Source organism: Rattus norvegicus, chromosome 1 (genome assembly GCF_021556685.1).
Source record: "Rattus norvegicus strain SHRSP/BbbUtx chromosome 1, alternate assembly SHRSP_T2T, whole genome shotgun sequence".
NCBI lineage: Eukaryota > Metazoa > Chordata > Mammalia > Rodentia > Muridae > Rattus > Rattus norvegicus.
In genome coordinates this window covers 7,975,001-7,994,578 of record NC_141534.1, presented here as the reverse complement: position 1 = coordinate 7,994,578, position 19,578 = coordinate 7,975,001, and the positions used below count along the sequence as shown (strand labels likewise).

Here is a 19,578-nt window from a genome sequence, read left to right as displayed (position 1 = left end):
CTCTGCCTCCCTATCAGTAGGAATGCAGACATGTAATATCTCAGCTGACTTTTTACATGGGCATTCTTTCTGGGGATTGGATTCAGGTCATCATGCTTGCATGATCTATACATTACTTACTAAACCATCAACCCGTGACCAAAATAATCTGTCTAAAGCCTAGAATGCCATTTCTTTAGTATGTAATCTGGGCTTCTCCTGACACAGAAGGTTGAGCAGAGACCTGACATCAATGTTGTCTGACCCTATCTCATGCCACTCTCTCCGTGTTCCATGGACACATGTTCGATGTCCATTGGACACCGCACTTACACTTTCTGCAGCCATGGGCTGCCCTGTCTTGCCATTCCCCTTTTCCACTCATGATCCCTCTACTCTGTTTCCCAGCTCTTTTCCCGTATCCTGGCCCAGCACCTACTTGCTCTACCAAAGCCCTTCCCAAGCCCAGCCCCATCTCAATTACTTCTTAAATACTTTGCTGACTGATTTCTTTCGTGATGCTCCTATACCTAGTCATCAATAAAGCCATGCCACCAAAGGGTGGGTCAGAAGCTTAGCCCTCCCTGGGACCCCACTGACGTCTTGTTTATGGAGAATCTGAAGAAGTGACCTGAACATGCACAGACGATACAGTAAGGGGGACATAGCGCCTCTGCTCTGGGTGCAAGCAGAGCTGTCAGGTACGTCCTCAGAGATGCAGGCTCACACTTTAGACAGCTTGTAAGTACTTGACTCCATGTCCTGTGAATTGGCAATAAGTCGATAGGTAGACGTGACAAGGCAGGGACAAGGCTGACAGGAGTGACCACAGCCAGATGACAGCAATGAGGGACAGTACACATTCTATAAGACCTATAAAATCTGAAGCTATGAATTGCTGTTTATTTCTGAAGGCATGAGAATCGTAAAGAAATTGAGTTAAATGGGTGTCGTGTAATTATGTGGAAAACTCAGCTACCAGAACACTGTTTAGAGATGACTTTTGTAAATACGATTTTTTTTTTTTTTTAGTGCAGCTGAAGTTTCATTAGTAATTGTAGGAGGCTGAGCGAGCTTTGTCTTCAGGGTTCTTGTTCGAATGGCATGGAAGTAATGTCATTTAATCTATCATATCGACACATTTTTCCTTTTAATGCAAATAGCTTTTTGTCGATCACTATCATCCAGTTCATAATGGGATATACATTTCTTATCATTACTGTTTTTTCCCTACTTTTTAAACTGCTTTTATATTTCTTCTTTGAACTAGTGAATGTGTTCAACAGATTATAAAGTTACCTTTTTTTTTTTATTAGGAAACATACTAGAGCCAAGAGCATCTTGCTTGGCTAACCAAGGTCATTGAGATAATCAAGGGAAGATGCAGAACCAGCATTAAGCTTGTGTTTATTGCCCTTCCCTTACCCCTGGGTTTTCACTGGCTCTTGGCCCGACCCTGTAATTTCACCTCCTCCATATCTGCTCATGTGGAACCCTCCGGCCGCTGACCTCCTCGCTCCTTCTTGACTTCCATGTCAAGAACCTCTTAGCCTTGCACACATATTTCTTGGCTCTTCTTTGTGCTGCCAACTTCCCTTGCTGTTCTCAGAGCCACATCTGAATTGCCATGCTGAGGCAAGGATCTGTGCACTGTGGGATTCACAGCCAGGGGCGGACCCCCACCCCCACCCCCCACCCCCCAGTTATCTAGAGATAGCCAGGGAAGATGGCACTTTTCCAACTGCCCATCACCACCAATATTAACTACTAATGTATTATAAACCAGTATGTTTTTTGTTCATTAATTTTCCCACAAATCAGCTTTAAAAATAACTCCAGCTAAAGTCTTCCTGTTACCGTGACTACAGTGTCCTTCTCTTCTGAGAATGGCTTGTTTTATCCTATGCCACCTTCATTTAAATGGCATTCGCAAATAGTCCTAGCAGAATACAGTTCTCAATGTATTATCTGTGTGTAGTTAGTTATATGTCTGGTGTATGTTAGTGTGCTATGCACATAATTAGTTCAATGTGACTGGACCTGGGGTCAATGGTTAATAATCATTTCTTTTCAGATTAGTGTTTCCTTGGTTCTCTGATGGCTAGCTATGTGTATTAACAGCATTTGTTTTTTTCTCAGAGTATGCTGTATTCTTTGAAATACCAAATGCAACAATATAGTGTTTCAGAAGGCCAAATACAGGCAGTGTTTCTCTCTTATGGGGCTCCTATATTTTATGTATTGGTGCTAATTGATAATTAAGAGGGCAAGGCCCAGCTCACTGTGTTTGGTTCCACCCCTGGGCTGGTGGACCTGGAAGCTACTAGAGAGTGGGTTGAACAAACCATGAGGTCCCCGGTAGTAAATAGCATTCCTTCATGGCCTCTCCATTAGCTCTTACCTCAGGTTCCCTGCCCTGATTGGGTTCCTGCCCTAACCTCCTTCAACAATGAAGTTTGACTTTAGAGTTGTAAGCTGAAATACATCCTTTCTCCCAAGTTGTTTAAGTGCATGGTGTTTTATCACAGGAATAGAAACCCGAAGACAAACGTTATATATGACAGGAGAACACAACTGGGCCTGGTGTGAAGGGCGCTTATCCTTTTGGAGAACTGTAGACATATTTCAGAATTGAAATCACATTGTAACTCCATGTCAGCTTATTTTATAGCAGCAATGACAAACTTGTGCAGATAAAAATTTTTATGATCATTGAATGAGTGACAGTATGGAATTGTCATATAGTTTAATAGAAAGAAGGTCCTTTCGTATGGTTCCATTGTTTTAGCCAATAAAATGGGGCCAGATTACACCTTACCTAACAGAAATAATTAGGCTATTAAACTGGCAGGTGGTTTCACCCCTTGAGGCTTTTTGTTTGTTTGTTTTGCAAGGATTATCAGTTCAAGTCCCTCCATTGTAAATGGGGGACCCTCATGCTCCTAACAGGCTTCCTTGCTTCCCCACTCCTACACCCAGTGGGCCCCATAAACCAGCCACCGGAGAACAGAGATGCAGCCACAGCTGAAAGGCCACCCAGGAGTCTGGTCTTCCTGGCTAACTCTGCTGGTTTTCTCTTTTTTAGCTCCGCTCTCACAAGGGAGGGGAGGAGGCTGCCTCTCTTGACATCTGGAGTCTCTTTGCACGTGGAATCTTTTGAGGAGAACTTTCTTCCCCTCATTTAGGTCTAGTAACAAGGAATGAGGTTTTCTTGGATGGGTAGGTTCCTATTGTAAGCATACACTACCCTAAGAGGACAGGCCTGTGATTGATGAGAGCTGTTACATAGCTCCTCACAGCCAGCCAGGACTTATTAGATGCCAGTACCAGCCTAGATCTATCCTAAGAAGCCTCCAAGCTTTTAATTCCATGGCAGACAGCACTCTGCAATAACAGGGTTTTCTTTTTTCTTTTTTTTTTTTTTATTAACTTGAGTATTTCTTATATACATTTCGAGTGTTATTCCCTTTCCTGGTTTCCGGGCAAACATCCCCCTCCCCCCTCCCCTTCCTTATGGGTGTTCCCCTCCCCACCCTCCCCCCATTGCCGCCCTCCCCCCGACAGTCTAGTTCACTGGGGGTTCAGTCTTAGCAGGACCCAGGGCTTCCCCTTCCACTGGTGCTCTTACTAGGATATTCGTTGCTACCTATGAGGTCAGAGTCCAGGGTAAGTCCATGTATAGTCTTTAGGTAGTGGCTTAGTCCCTGGAAGCTCTGGTTGCTTGGCATTGTTGTACATATGGGGTCTCGAGCCCCTTCAAGCTCTTCCAGTTCTTTCTCTGATTCCTTCAACGGGGGTCCTATTCTCAGTTCAGTGGTTTGCTGCTGGCATTCGCCTCTGTATTTGCTGTATTCTGGCTGTGTCTCTCAGGAGCGATCTACATCCGGCTCCTGTCGGCCTGCACTTCTTTGCTTCATCCATCTTGTCTAATTGGGTGGCTGTATATGTATGGGCCACATGTGGGGCAGACTCTGAATGGGTGTTCCTTCAGTCTCTGTTTTAATCTTTGCCTCTCTATTCCCTGCCAAGGGTATTCTTGTTCCCCTTTTAAAGAAGGAGTGAAGCATTCACATTTTGATCATCCGTCTTGAGTTTCATTTGTTCTAGGCATCTAGGGTAATTCAAGCATTTGGGCTAATAGCCACTTATCAATGAGTGCATACCATGTGTGTCTTTCTGTGATTGTGTTAGCTCACTCAGGATGATATTTTCCAGTTCCAACCATTTGCCTACAAATTTCATAAAGTCATTGTTTTTGATAGCTGAGTAATATTCCATTGTGTAGATGTACCACATTTTCTGTATCCATTCCTCTGTTGAAGGGCATCTGGGTTCTTTCCAGCTTCTGGCTATTATAAATAAGGCTGCGATGAACATAGTGGAGCACGTGTCTTTTTTATATGTTGGGGCATCTTTTGGGTATATGACCAAGAGAGGTATAGCTGGATCCTCAGGCAGTTCAATGTCCAATTTTCTGAGGAACCTCCAGACTGATTTCCAGAATGGTTGTACCAGTCTGCAATCCCACCAACAATGGAGGAGTGTTCCTCTTTCTCCACATCCTCTCCAGCATCTGCTGTCTCCTGAGTTTTTGATCTTAGCCATTCTCACTGTTGTGAGGTGAAATCTCAGGGTTGTTTTGATTTGCATTTCCCTTATGACTAAAGATGTTGAACATTTCTTTAGGTGTTTCTCAGCCATTCGGCATTCCTCAGCTGTGAATTCTTTGTTTAGCTCTGAACCCCATTTTTAATAGAGTTATTTGTCTCCCTGCGGTCTAACTTCTTGAGTTCTTTGTATATTTTGGATATAAGGCCTCTGTCTGTTGTAGGATTGGTAAAGATCTTTTCCCAATCTGTTGGTTGCCGTGTTGTCCTAACCACAGTGTCCTTTGTCTTACAGAAGCTTTGCAGTTTTATGAGATTCTTGATCTTAGAGCATAAGCCATTGGTGTTTTGTTCAGGAAATTTTTTCCAGTGCCCATGTGCTCCAGATGCTTCCCTAGTTTTTCTTCTATTAGTTTGAGTGTGTCTGGTTTGATGTGGAGGTCCTTGATCCACTTGGACTTAAGCTTTGTACAGGGTGATAAGCATGGATCGATCTGCATTCTTCTACATGTTGACCTCCAGTTGAACCAGCACCATTTGCTGAAAATGCTATCTTTTTTCCATTGGATAGTTTTGGCTCCTTTGTCAAAAATCAAGTGACCATAGGTGTGTGGGTTCATTTCTGGGTCTTCAATTCTATTCCATTGGTCTGTCTGTCTCTGTACCAATACCATGCAGTTTTTATCACTATTGTTCTGTAATACTGCTTGAGTTCAGGGATAGTGATTCCCCCTGACGTCCTTTTATTGTTGAGGATAGTTTTAGCTATCCTGGGTTTTTTGCTATTCCAGATGAATTTGCAAATTGTTCTGTCTAACTCTTTGAAGAATTGGATTGGTATTTTGATGGGGATTGCATTGAATCTGTAGATTGCTTTTGGTAAAATGGCCATTTTTACTATATTAATCCTGCCAATCCATGAGCATGGGAGATCTTTCCATCTTCTGAGGTCTTCTTCAATTTCTTTCTTCAGTGTCTTGAAGTTCTTATTGTACAAATCTTTTACTTGCTTGGTTAAAGTCACACCGAGGTACTTTATATTATTTGGGGCTATTATGAAGGGTGTCGTTTCCCTAATTTCTTTCTTGGCTTGTTTCTCTTTTGTGTAGAGGAAGGCTACTGATTTATTTGAGTTAATTTTATACCCAGCCACTTTGCTGAAGTTGTTTATCAGCTTTAGTAGTTCTGTGGTCGAACTTTTGGGATCACTTAAATACACTATCATATCATCTGCAAATAGTGATATTTTGACCTCTTCTTTTCCGATCTGTATCCCTTTGATCTCCTTTTGTTGTCTGATTGCTCTGGCTAGAACTTCAAGAACTATATTGAGTAAGTAGGGAGAGAGTGGGCAGCCTTGTCTAGTCCCTGATTTTAGTGGGATTGCTTCAAGTTTCTCTCCATTTAGTTTAATGTTAGCAACTGGTTTGCTGTATATGGCTTTTACTATGTTTAGGTATGGGCCTTGAATTCCTATTCTTTCCAGGACTTTTATCATGAAGGGGTGTTGAATTTTGTCAAATGCTTTCTCAGCATCTAATGAAATGATCATGTGGTTTTGTTCTTTCAGTTTGTTTATATAATGGATCATGTTGATGGTTTTCCGTATATTAAACCATCCCTGCATGCCTGGGATGAAGCCTGCTTGATCATGGTGGATGATTGTTTTGATGTGCTCTTGGATTCGGTTTGCCAGAATTTTATTGAGTATTTTTGCGTCGATATTCATAAGGGAAATTGGTCTGAAGTTCTCTTTTTTTGTTGGGTCTTTGTGTGGTTTAGGTATAAGAGTAATTGTGGCTTCATAGAAGGAATTCGGTAGTGATCCATCTGTTTTAATTTTGTGGAATAGTTTGGATAATATTGGTATGAGGTCTTCTATGAAGGTCTGATAGAATTCTGCACTAAACCCGTCTGGACCTGGGCTCTTTTTAGTTGGGAGACCTTTAATGACTGCTTCTATTTCCTTAGGAGTTATGGGGTTGTTTAACTGGTTTATAACAGTGTTTTCTAACACCCATTTTACAGATAAATTTAGGATGCTCAGGTCATAAGGGTGTGCAAGTTACGAGCCAAGATTTGTGTTGGAAAGTTTGGTGCTTGTAACCTCTAGAGTTTGAATCTTCTCTCCTCATTAGCATTTCTGTAAATTGAGTAGAAATAAGATTTCTTTTTTCCTTTGGGAAGCTTACAGCATAATTATATGCATATAGTTCCTCTTTCTTCCCACTGTTATATTTCCCGTGTTAAAATCCCACACCGCTTCATAGAGTCACACCCCGGTTCACCGATTCCTTTACCAAGGGAGAAGGTGTTTAGGCAGTATTAGAATTTGTCTTTTTAATTTTCACATAAAAAAGTTGAAGTATAAGTAATTGCTTTCAGGACTGTGGAGCACAGCAATGATTTAATTAGCTTCCCAAGTCCAAATTAGATGGGTAAAGTTGCAATGCATGAAAGGGCATAGAAAAATATGTTACTTTCTTTCTCAGTGTTCTTAACTACAGAGCAATACCCAGATCCTCCCAAAATTAAGGTTCTATACTATATAAATATAGTGATCGAGACTTGAACTGAAGAAGCCCCTGGATTGGGCAGAAATATTTTAGAAAGCAAAACTTCTTTTCATGGTCATGAATATTACTGCAAGGAAATTCTGCGTAAGTAAATAAGTCAGCACTCTCTCTATTGAGAACAGAAGTTAGTGTTATGGGCAGGCATGTTTTTAATAAATTGCTTGCCAGCTGCTACTTTCCCCAGTCAGTGTTGTGACCATCAATAAATAAAATACATTTGCTTCACAAAAAGATATAGAAATGCTTTACAGGGATATATTTTATGAGGATCTGCATTTGGGAAGTCACTTTCTGGTTTTAGCATAAAGAATAGGAAACTACTACAGCCCTCAAGCAGAGTGGGGTGTTTTTTGTTGCTTCTCAGTTGGGAGCTAGAAACTTCTGAGGTGCCACCATGGTTTTGAAAGTGGAAGGCCAGCAAAGGCATAGATGTCCCTCTTCAGTTAAACTCTGTCGCTCGTTTTAGCAGTAAACATGCAGCTTACTTAACTTCTCAAATAAGAATGGCTAAGCTCAGGTAGAAAGCTCCTGAAATTTCTCATGTGTAGATCACTAGCTTCTGTGGGTAGCCAGGAAACAGCTGAAGGTGTGTGAGAAATGAATGCTAATGTGTCAAAAAAGAGATTTTAAATCTATGATTCCTGTCCTGATTGGGGTGGTGTGTGCGTGTGCGTGTGCGTGTGCGTGTGCGTGTGCGTGTGTGTGTGTGTGTGTGTGTGTGTGTGTGGTTTGTGGGTGGGTGTCTTAGTCAGGGTTTGTATTCCTGCACAAAACATCATGACCAAGAAGCAAGTTGGGAAGGAAAGGGTTTACTCAGCTTACACTTCCACATTGCTGTTCCTCACCAAAGGAAGTCAGGACTGGAACTCACTCAGGGTAGGAACTTGGAGGCAGGAGCTGATGCAGAAGCCATGGAGGGATGTTACTTACTGGCTTGTTGCCCTTGGCTTGCTCAGCTTGCTTTCTTACAGTACCCAGGACTGCCAGCCTGGGGATAGCACCACCCACGATGGTCCCTTCCACCTTGATCTCCAATTGAGAAAATGCCTTACAGCTGGATCTCATGAAGACATTTCCTTAAGGGAGGCTCCTTTCTCTGAGATAACTCCAGCTTGTGTCAGGTTGACACACAAAACCAGCCAGTACAGGGGGCATGAATTTGAGTAAGCTAATGACTATAGAGAGCAGCATTAAGTGTCTTTCTCTATGGCTTCTTCACCTCAGGTTTGTTCTGACCACTGAACCTGGAGGTAATCATTTAGTTCAGCTCTCTAGTCAGTGATGCAGAGACCGTCTGGTTCTCAGACTCAAACTCAGGTCCTCTTGCTTTTGTCCCAAGCACTATGACTGAGCTATCTCCCCAGCCCTACCCACTGCTTTGTTTATTAAAGAAGGGAAAAGGGGAAGAGAACAGACTAGGAGATTTTCCTTCCTTTTGGTTGTTAAGTCAAAGATGTACCCAGCGAACTATTCATTCCTTTAACAGTACTTATCAAATGCCTATCACGTGCCTGAGAGTATTGGAGGTTCAGGGAATACGTCTGAGAGCATGGTGGATTCCTTGTCCTGCTGACACCGAATGTTTTCAGTGTCTCCTTCATTCCATTCAGTACCATCTCCTGGCCCCAGTGACCTGCTTGTTGCTGTTCAGCGTAACACATGGCAGAGTCCGGAGTCGGCTAGGTGGTTGCCGGTGCAAGCCTCCCTTCTTCTTCAGGTTCTCCCTGCCCTTCCTGCTCCTGCCCTGCGTGCTGCTGTCATTAGTAGTCATCCCCGCTTTAGCCTTAATTCAGCACACTGCTTGCATCTGAGAGCATGGTGGAATTCATTGTCTATTTTACAGGAACAATAAAATCTCTATGACCACAAGTGATTTTCTTTCTTTCTTTCTTTTTTAAATTTAATTTAATGTTTTTTACTTACTTTCTATCCTGCTCACCCCACCTAGTCACCCCCTTCTAGAATGCTTCACTCCTCCCCTCTCCCCAGCCAAGCACTAGTGATTTAAAAAAAAATCAGAATTGCTCTCACTGAGACCCCCTCGCCCTCAGAGTGGTTGGTCTTCCTTATCTGTTTCCTCATGCCCCTCCTCATGCTCCTCAGTAAGTTGCCTTTTGAAATTTTGGAAGATATTCCCTACCTCTCTTTCCTTGGACATTTTGTTTTTACATCTTTTCTTCTCATTCCTTATCTTTCTTTTTTTTCTCTCAGATTCACCAAACTACCTTTAGCTTTTCCTCAATGAAAAAAAAAAACGTAGTTTTCTCTGCTGGGTGATCAGCTCTAAGTAGCCTCCACTAATTTGTCACCCTTATAATTTACTAGATGAGCATAATTAGAAGTCTTAATCAGCTGAGGGCCCTTGATATTCTTGTGATCTGGTCCATAATGAACTGTTGCCATCTGTCACCTCCCAGACTAGAAGTGGACAGGGTCCTCTTACCCACTGATGGAACATTTTGGAGCGATTAAGTTGATCTTAATTATTTAATCAGGGTACTCGGGAGTGGAAATAATATATTCCCTGTTATTTTAATCAGAAACACCTTTTGATTATGAAGAGAGGGGAGGAGCTGTAAAGAGAGAGAATATGGACATCAACACAGCCCATCACTACTGCCAGAATCCCAGAGAGTGTGACCTTTAGATTACTCCACCCAGATAAAACAGAAGCACTCAGAGAGATATAGTAGGAAGAGGACAGTATCCGTCTAAGACATGAGTGCGTGCTGGGATCATTGAACTATCTTTGAAACACACACATACACACACACACACATCTTTTAATGGATGTAATTTGCAACAAGATTTGAAAGATTAAGCCAAATTTAAAAGTGAAGTTTACAAGTTAGGTGAAATAATGGCTAGTTTTCTTGTTTCTCTTACTTTACAGGATTTTTTTTGCTAAAGGAAATTATAAAATGGTTTAATGATGTACACTCATAGGTTTGGGCATGAGACACGAGCGTTAATACATTGAAATCCAACAGTAGAAACATCCTGGCCCTCCCCTGGCATAACCGTAATTCATTTGCTTATTTATCCTTACTAAACATCCTCGTTTGAGATGTCTTTTGTAGAGCCTCCCTTGCCTTTGTAGACAACTTCGGTTTTATCAGTTATGTTGAAATTCCTCGAGTCTCAGCTATGCAAGCAGGAAACACCAGTCAGATCCCAGAGTGAATTTTTCTACTTTCAATCTTTTTCTTCGTCGTTTTTAACATTAACCTTTCAGGTGTTGATAAAGTATAAAAGACTGCAAATAAATCCCCCTTCCCCCCCCCAAAAAAACCCCCAAAACCACATAGTCCAACTCCGATATTGGGAATGACCATAGATTAGATGACTTTTGAAGGTTTATATTTGAAGAAGCAGCTTTGCGTGGGCTTGGAACGGAAGGGAAAATGAAGCAGACATTTAAAAATGGGGTTTAGTGTTGTTTTTACAGAGTAAAGCTGAGTATTCACTGCAAGCCATTGACAGAGTGGTCACCTGTCTGGATTCTCAGTCAAGAGGGGGAGGAAGCAAATGGTGGTGACATAACTATTTAGAATCAGTAGTAACACGAAGTAGAAGCTGGATCAGCACCAAAATTAAGGGGGAAAAAAAAAGTATGATAAAGTTAGGAAACCATCCTTAACAAGACCAGGATGGTTCTAATAAATGTCTATCATTATTTTATAAAAGAATTGTTTAAAATAAATATTTTCACAAGCACACAAAGGGAGACTGTCTACCTTTCTTAAAATAAACATCAAGAGTAAAGTGTTTTCCTAGAATAAGAGAAGAGGATTCCATGGGTTTTACTCTTGGAAAGACGTTATGAACATATCAGGTATCGTTCCCTGTTCTCCAGCAACACACATGCACAAGAATAAAAGTGGTTCTGCTGCTTAAGTCTGGGCCTAGCTCCTAGCCACAGTCTGCCTTCCTCCCTGTAGTCTTTGTTCCCACTGTTGTGTTTTTAAAAAGATTAAAAAAAAAAAAGATGGGATATATTTTGTGGATGTGTGGTGAGGTGTGAGGGTTAGAGATTGCCTCGGCGGGCCGGCCCATGCTGAGGTATCCATTTCCCCCGAGGGACCCACCACATGGTGGTATAGTATAGAATAGAGGTTGTTCAGGGAATGGGGAGGGGAGTTGAGATGGTAGAAAAGGGGGCGAGTGAGGAGGAGGGGGAGAGGAGGAGGGAGAGGGAGAGGTGAGGAAGAGAAGTAGAGAATAGGGGAAGGGAATGGGGAGAGACTGGAGGAAGGGGCAAAAGGATAGAATGGGAGCCAGAAGGCAAGGGCAAGAACACAGGGGGTGAGCAGTCCCTTTTATAGTGAGTAGGCACACCTGGCTGTTGCTAGGCAGCTGTGGGGCGGAGCATACCTTGCTGTTTCTAGGTAGCTATGGGCGGAGCATACCTGGCTGTTGTCAGGCAGCTGTGGGGCGGAGCTTAGACAAAATGCAAAATGTTATAAAATGTTAGACAAAATGTTATAAATGCAGGACAATCCACAAGCACACTCGGAAAAAAATATAAACATTTTCTGAGCTTTCCTCTCTTCCTTTCCATGTAGCCCAGGCTGGCCTCAAACTTCAGGGGCAGAGATCCATATCCATTACAGGCATGTGACACCAACCTCAGTTTCCCCCCTTCTGGTCTTGCTAAAATCTGTAGCACATTATGGGCATTACTATTTAAAGTCATAAAATAAAGAGAGAGAACAGACAAAATATCCATAAGGTATGGCGGGACGTTTGTAATCAAATGAATCCAAGCATGTGAATAGTATAATTTAAATATAATTCTACCTTCAGATTTTGGGCAGTTTGGTCCCCAGGCCTGAAGGGAGGAGGGTGGAGAGGGATGAATGAAAATATCCACACAGGTGCACACGGACACTGGGCGGGAAGGCAGTGCCATGGAAAGAGCTCTTCTGGCCTCAGAGCTGCAGGCTTTGTCCTCCTATTTACCTCTCTAGCATCAGGCCTGTCCCTGTTTTCAAATGCAAATTAGAATGCTCTCTTATCGCTGGGCTCCCAGGCCTCCTGTATGGAGTGGCCATGTTGTACACGGAATTGACACATCAACCCAGTGGAAGGGAACTGCGTCTCATTCAGCTGCAGGACTAGAGCATCAGCGTTTGTATTCCGTTAAGCTAGGCGTGCTCTACTGACAGATACTGGGACCGCTGGGGCAGTGTGGACATCTCTCCAGGACTCTCCTGCGCGCTGGGCCAAATCACTTCGCTTCAGTGTGGGCCTCTGATAGGAGCTTCTAGAAAGGATCGGTTTGAATCAGCAGAGTTTCTCATACAATGCCATGCTATAGAATGACTGGTTAAGATGCTTCTCCACCCAAGGCTTCAGAATTTATCCGTTGGTTTTCAAATGAGAAGATTTTGTTTATAAAGAATGCATCCTTTAAAAACTATATTCTTTCCCTGTAAATATTTTCTGCCGCTTCAGAGTTTTCTTTCCTTCCTTCCTTCCTTCCTTTCTTTCTTTCTTTCTTTCTTTCTTTCTTTCTTTCTTTCTTTCTTTCTTCTTTTTTTTCCTTAGTGTTTTTCTACTTTGTCCCCTCAAATTGCCCTAACTTGATATTTTACACATTGCTTTGTTTTTCGTTTTACATGCCTCACAAACGTGGAAAATGTTGGTTTTGTTTGTTATTCTCTCGTTGGCTTAAAAAGGCCTCTCAGGCTTGCTGTAATGGGATGCACTTGTGTTCTGACTCAAAAGTGCTTAGTGGGCACAGGCCCTCTGTGGGAAGCAGATGGCGAGCTTTTGCTCCTCTACTGGTGAGCTGCTCAAGTGGGGATTATCTGATAAACCAACGGAAGGACTGCTCGAACAGAAGAACTTCCACCGGACAAAAGCACGGCAGACAACATGGGATGTTCTGTCCCAGGAGGAGGGAGCTGTGTGTGCCCCTCTGTGGACTGTGTTATTTAGTAGTTGATTCAGAAACAGTTTTTACTTCATCCAAGGGAAATCACTTTGAATAAGCTGTCTTGTCTTGAACATGAACAGAATCTCTGTGCCTGTCTCCCTCCCTCCCTCCCTCCCTCCCTCCCTCCCTCCCTCTCTTCCTCTCTCCCTCCCGTAGACACTGAAACACAAATGCTTAAAATACATTCTTCAAAAAAGCCCCAGTAACTTATTAACCAGTGCAGGTGTAGCCCTCATAAAAGTTACCCCACCTCTCCCGAGGGCTCTGGGAATGAAATTTTCATCTCACACATAACATTTTACTTTTCTGTAAAATATAAAATATAGGTGTTATATTTAGCATTTTATGGATGTCTCGAAGGTATAAGGATTTAAAGAAAGGTTACTTTTTAATGACACTCTGACTGTTTTTCCCCCTCTCTGGAGTCTGACTGCCCTGACCTGCTGGTTACACTTATTGGTCCTTTACTCTAGGTTTCCTGGCTTAGAATCTTAAACTAGCTTTCACTTATTGTTATTATTATTATTATTATTGGGGTGTGTGTGTGTGTGAGTGTGAGTGTAAGTGTGTGCCCACACACGTGAGGTTCAGTCTGGTATATTCAGAGTATCCACCATTTTGGTGCTTTCCCCTCTAACCCTTGATTCTCCTACCCAGCCGTCACTTAACAGCACTGATTCATGGTTGCTGGGCTCTTCATAAGCCATTTGGTTACTCTGAGTATCAGTATTTAAAAATTTCTGGAAAATTAAACAAACATGTATGGTCTGACTTTTGGATCACACTTAGGTGAGGATAGATAGGCAGCAGATATTTTTATAAGGGTGGGTGTAAAGGTTTAGGAATGCTGGCTTCAGTTCATTTTAGGACAAAGTTCATTTTGGGAATAAGGTGGATAAACCTTATTTTCCCAAAGAAGCATTTTTAAGGCAAAGTAGAAATTACTAATGTAGTTCATACTGAAAGATAGGATATTATTGCAGATAAAAACAGGATGAGTCATCTTAAAACATTCGGGGGGCTTCCGTGACAGGAGACTGCAGCCCTAAGGCCATTCCATTTCGAGCATTTGGTGCAGTGTTCTGTGTATTATGAGACCTTTAGTGTTTTATCATGAAGGAAGCTTTGCGTTCAATGAGCTTGTCTCACTGCAGGCTCAGATCAGACTCTACCCATATTCAGTACAGGCTGAGCTGTGATACTTGTAGGTCAGATCTAATAAATGTACTTTCGATTCCTTTAGCTTAGGTGGGTTTATCCACAACCCTACCTTAAGTCCGGGAACATCTGTATACGTGTGCGCCTTAGAAGAACCTGCATTCGCCACAACTGTGTTTTTGATCTGCCTCCCTGTTTCTGGGGACAGTCAAGAAGGCTCTCTCAAACCAGCTAGATTAAAGAGGGATCCCCAAGTGTAGGGGTGAGAGAGTCCCAGACATTCGGTACCTGGTTGTCCTGCTTTGTGAGTCATCGTCTGTGTCCAAATGAGTCCTTTTGCACTTTTCTTGTTGGGTTCACTTTTTCTGACTCTGGGCTCAGGACCGGCCCGACTTTGGATTCTGTACCCATCTTTCCTTCACTTCCTGGCTGTTGCTCTTCTTGCCAGCCTTGGGTTCTGTGTTCTTTCCGTTGGAGAGGCTTAGTTTATTTCTTCCACACAGACTCTTGGTTCTGTTACATGTCAAGGATGGTCCTTGTAATCTTGCAGTTTTCCTGGTGAAGTGTGGATAAACATTCAGTTTCCGTATGTTTAGTCTTCAGAAACGTCCTTTGTTCAACATGGACGAGCAAGCGGATTTATGGACGATGAAGTCTCTAAGATGTCATATGCCTTGAATTCGTTCTTTAAAGAAACACGATAAATTAATCTTTTTTTTAAAAATAACTTACAGCTATTCTCTGCTAATTATGCTTCTAACTTCCCTTGAGAACAATGAAATGAAAAACTGTCTTTGGATTCTTACATAAGTAAGTTTATGGTAGAGGAAAAATATTTTCTTTCTTGAGTTATCTTGCTACATTTGAAGGCATTACAAGTGTTCAAGTATTCAAATTCAGAAGTCACTATGAACATTAAACCATTTACTAATCTGAGCAGGCATTTTCTTTTCTTTTTGAGTGTACGTTTAGACGTAACTATGCCTTACTGGTAAATGTATAGAGAAAACATTTTTTTCCTCTGACCATTCTAACTATATATATATATATATATATATATATATATATATATATATATACACACACACACACACACACACACACACACGTAACCATTTTAACAGTGAGATTTACACTCGGATATAAAGAATAAACGTATAACTGAGTAGACACCCAATCAAAACCTTCTCTTTTCTGATCACAGAGTTGACTCCGGAGGAGAGAGCCCAGAAGATCGCCAAGGCCATGCGCAAACAGTCCTCTGAAGTCAGAGAGAAGTGGGAGAGTCTAAATGCTGTGACTAGCACCTGGCAAAAGCAAGTAGGAAAGGCGTTAGAGAAACTCCGAGACCTTCAGGGAGCCGTGGATGACCTCGACGCGGACATGAAGGAGGTGGAGGCCGTGCGCAATGGCTGGAAGCCCGTGGGGGACCTGCTTATCGACTCGCTGCAGGATCACATAGAGAAAACCCTGGTCAGCACCATTCCCTTTGACAAAGAATATTTAAGGAACGCGTTGTTGTTGTTGTTGTTGTTGCACAGAACGCAAATAAAGAGCCTCACGTATAGAAATCATTACTGGGGATTCTTATAAAGCTGACACCACTTCAGCTCCCCATCTAAGTCAGGAGTAATGGCAGATGTTTTCTATATGTAGTCCCCCCACCCCCACCCCTACCACCCCCCCCAAAAACCCACCAAGGTGGCTTTATGCTAATTTAGTTTGTTTAAACATTTTAAAAATTCCATGGAGTATCCCTAAATAGTGTAGATTAGGCTTAACCATTTAAAACAAGACAAAACCTCTCCGAACTTTTTTTTTTTCTGGAGCTGGGGACGGAACCCAGGGCCTTGCGATTGCTAGGCAAGTGCTCTACCGCTGAACTAAATCCCCAACCCCTCTCCGAACTTTTTAAGTTCACTTTGTTTTCAGATATTGCCCCCACCCCCATTTCATTTTCTCTTGTTTCCTATTCATTTGTTTTTTTTTTAAGTTGTTTATTTTGTACTGATTCCCGCAGCCTAGATTTAATAGGATCGTACCCATGTGGTACAGCCTACAGGTTCTGTCTCCTAGAAACTAGCGGTTGGATTTAGAGGTTTAATAAAAAAACAAACGGCTTTAGTGGGAATTCTCATCTATAATTTCTATCTTACTGCCTGAGTAAATGAAAAATAAATGTAGTTATAAATTCCATTTGTAATCAGGAAATCGCCCAAGGTTAAGGATATTAGTTCTGTGGTGTAAATCCACTTCGCTTACTCATTCAACATTTTCGGGGGCGGGGGTGGGGGGCGAGGGAGTAACAGAATTCAGGCAGTAAAAGACACAGATTACAGCTTCAGAATCACACCAGAGGATGAGCACTGAGACAGTCAGAAGGGGTGAGCCCAAGGCTATTCATCATGCGTGGAATTATTATTGCAAAAGGTACACACGTCTTGTGTTCATAGACACTGGGTAGCAGTCGTCCTTTCTCTGAGCATGGCTGAGTGGAGAGAGAAGCTCTGGGAAATCAACTTAGTACTCAGGGCAGTTACAATGAGTGAACATCTGTGTGTTTACACAGAGGAGTAGCAATAGCTAGCATTTCTTTTTTTTCTTTTTTCTTTTTTTTCCGGAGCTGGGGACCGAACTCAGGGCCTTGAGCTTGCTAGGAAAGTGCTCTACCACTGAGCTAAATCCCCAACCCCAATAGCTAGCATTTCTTAAGGCCTCTTCTTCCCTGCCAGGAACTATTCTTTGTCAGTTCATGTGGATATCTCTTTTAATTAGCAAACCAGCAACAAGTAAACATTGTTTCCTAAAGGCAAAACTACAATTGCTCGAGCCCACACAGCTAGTTAGATCTAGCGTCTCTGTGATTTTTTTTTAATTGTTCTTCTCCTTCAATGCAGAAAGACCTCTTTCTATCTAATGTTAAACACAACCTTGACCAATCCTTTGAGTTTAAACCCTCCAAAATTCAAACACTTTTAAACTTAAAACTTTAAAATTCAAAGCAAGTGTTAACAAAGAATATAGCGTTCTCCATTTCTGATAATAGATTTGTGTCTGCCTACTCTATAAATTTTAAAACCTATAGTATTCCAAAAACCATTTCTCTGGATAATTGTGAATTTAAAATAGGCTAAGAAAAGCATGATCATTAGTTTACCAGTGTAGCTTTTACAAATATGGGTCACATTGTATATTTTTCCTATTTATTTATCTTAGTGTGTGTTGTATTTGGGGCCTTGTGCATTCTGGGTAAATGCAGCACCATTCAACTGTGTTCAGAGCCTTCCTTTTACTTTTTATTCTGAGACAAGAACTTGCTAGGATGTCTGGACTAGTCTTGAACTCGCTCCATAACCTAAATAGGCCTTAATCTTGCCAACTTTCTGCTTCAGTCTCCCATGTAGCTGGTGTTACAGGCCTTTGACACCAAATCTGGCTTAACTAGTTTTAAACCTTATGAAGTCTTTTAATGATTTACAAAATACAGTTAGAATCAAAACAAACAAACAAACAAACAAGAATAACCAAAATGCCTCTAGATTTGAGTGGGAATTGACCCTATTGAATTTGAAAGTATCACGGGATAATTGGGGATAATTAGTGTTGAGAAAAATGAAAATTTGTATCTGAAGAGAACACAGTTTGGGAATTGGCAGTTTTATTTAATGGAGTGATTTGCCTCCCTAGCCAAACTCAAATCTACTTAAGTGGGAAGCTTAAAACACAAAAGCAAATACACAAAATCAAATAGTTTAAAAGGAAAGAATAAATTGGATTAAATTATTTTTATACCTTTAAGATGTTAAAAATTAAAAATTCAAGTCTCACTCAACCAAATGAAATAAATTCAACGTATGTAGTAGTTCACGTGTTCCCTAAAGTGTATCACAAAACTGTGCAGGGAAGTAAAAACTAAACACTAGAAACTGCAAAATATTAGTAAATATGTCAAAGTACGGCTGAAAAACAAAATCTTCAGGTATAATTAAATAACTTCAGTTGCTAAGGTCATCTTTCCGCATGTACACCTTGGGGTACCAGACGGGTCTGAGACACACACCTGCCAACAGTTTAACCAGCACCTTTGATAGTAGCAGATGTTTCTGCTTTTATAGCAGTGAGGGCTACGTTGACGCTTATTCTCTTATAGGAAAAGTACAGTCAAAACATGATAAATTAGTTCTTTATACAAGAGCACATGGCAGTTCTGAAAGCCATTTATAACTCCATTTATTTCAAGCCCCTTAATTTGGAAACTCTTAAAAGGCAAAAGATAAACTTCCTTCATAGAGAGTTTCCTCATTGCTATAAAACACCTTGCCATAAAAGTGCAAACAGAGCCAAAAAGACTTTCCTGTCCAAACTCTGTTAATGTAACAGAAAACAAAACAAAACAAAACAGGATTTTTACACAGAAGAAATATAAGCTTCTCTATTGTTCCTTAAAGTAAAATTAAATCCTGTCTTGAAATTATGCATGAAGTTCTGATCAGATTCTAAAACACCTTTACCATCTGTTGATATAAAACTGGTTGTTATTTAAAATTAGAACCCTGTCAAATAGCGTGTTAATTTTAAATTTTAATACCTAAAAAAATAGAAGGATATTGATTTTAAAATATGCATATTAGAATTTAAATGTGAAAGAGAGCATTAATATATCAAGCTAAAAAATCACAGTTAAATCTCTAGAAACATTCGAGTTCTAGCATTTGTGTTCAGCGGTGTCTGAGCAAATCTGAGTCGTTTCAGAGTCCACATTGAAGAGCTCTGTGTCCTCCCCTAAGCCACGCTTCCCTCCGTCCCTCACACCTGTTTTATTTGTTAATCCTTTGCACCTGTCAGGCCTGTTACTGTGTCACTGCATGTCTGATAACTGGATTTGCACATGTGTCTGCGTGTGCACATTGGACCATCTTTGGATGCCCAATATCGGCAAGGATAGATAAAAACAACTGCAAATCAAAATTCTTTCTCCTTCCATATTGTAGCAGGCCATGTGTCTTTTGGGGATTCCTTCCTTTCTTCTGTCTTCTTTTGATGTACTGGCGTCTGCTGAGATTGGAAATAGACCTGATGACTTCCATGTCTACAGATTCATATATTGCTGTCTCTGACACCTCTATTATCCACGTTGGTTTCTGACTCTCAGTCTCTTCTCCTGTAGTTTGTTCTTCAACTCTCCTTTGGACTTAACCCCATGCCTTTAGGCATAGTCAAGAGTTTGAAAACATTAAAATATATTCCCTGATTTACCATTGGAAAAAAAACCTGATTCCTGAATATTGGGTTTTAGCAACCACTACAATTCAGGATA

General features: G+C 41.3%; 1 protein-coding gene across 13 annotated transcripts in view; it reads left to right on the top strand.

Annotated features, from left to right (window-relative positions):
• The window catches only part of Utrn (utrophin), a 502,827-nt gene that overhangs the window by 391,921 nt on the left and 91,328 nt on the right, over positions 1–19,578 (top strand). For all 13 annotated transcript variants that reach the window (XM_087636075.1, XM_087636021.1, XM_087636135.1 and 10 more), the window contains 1 exon segment: positions 15,466–15,734. In XM_087636075.1, the coding sequence (XP_087492201.1) occupies positions 15,466–15,734 (269 nt within the window).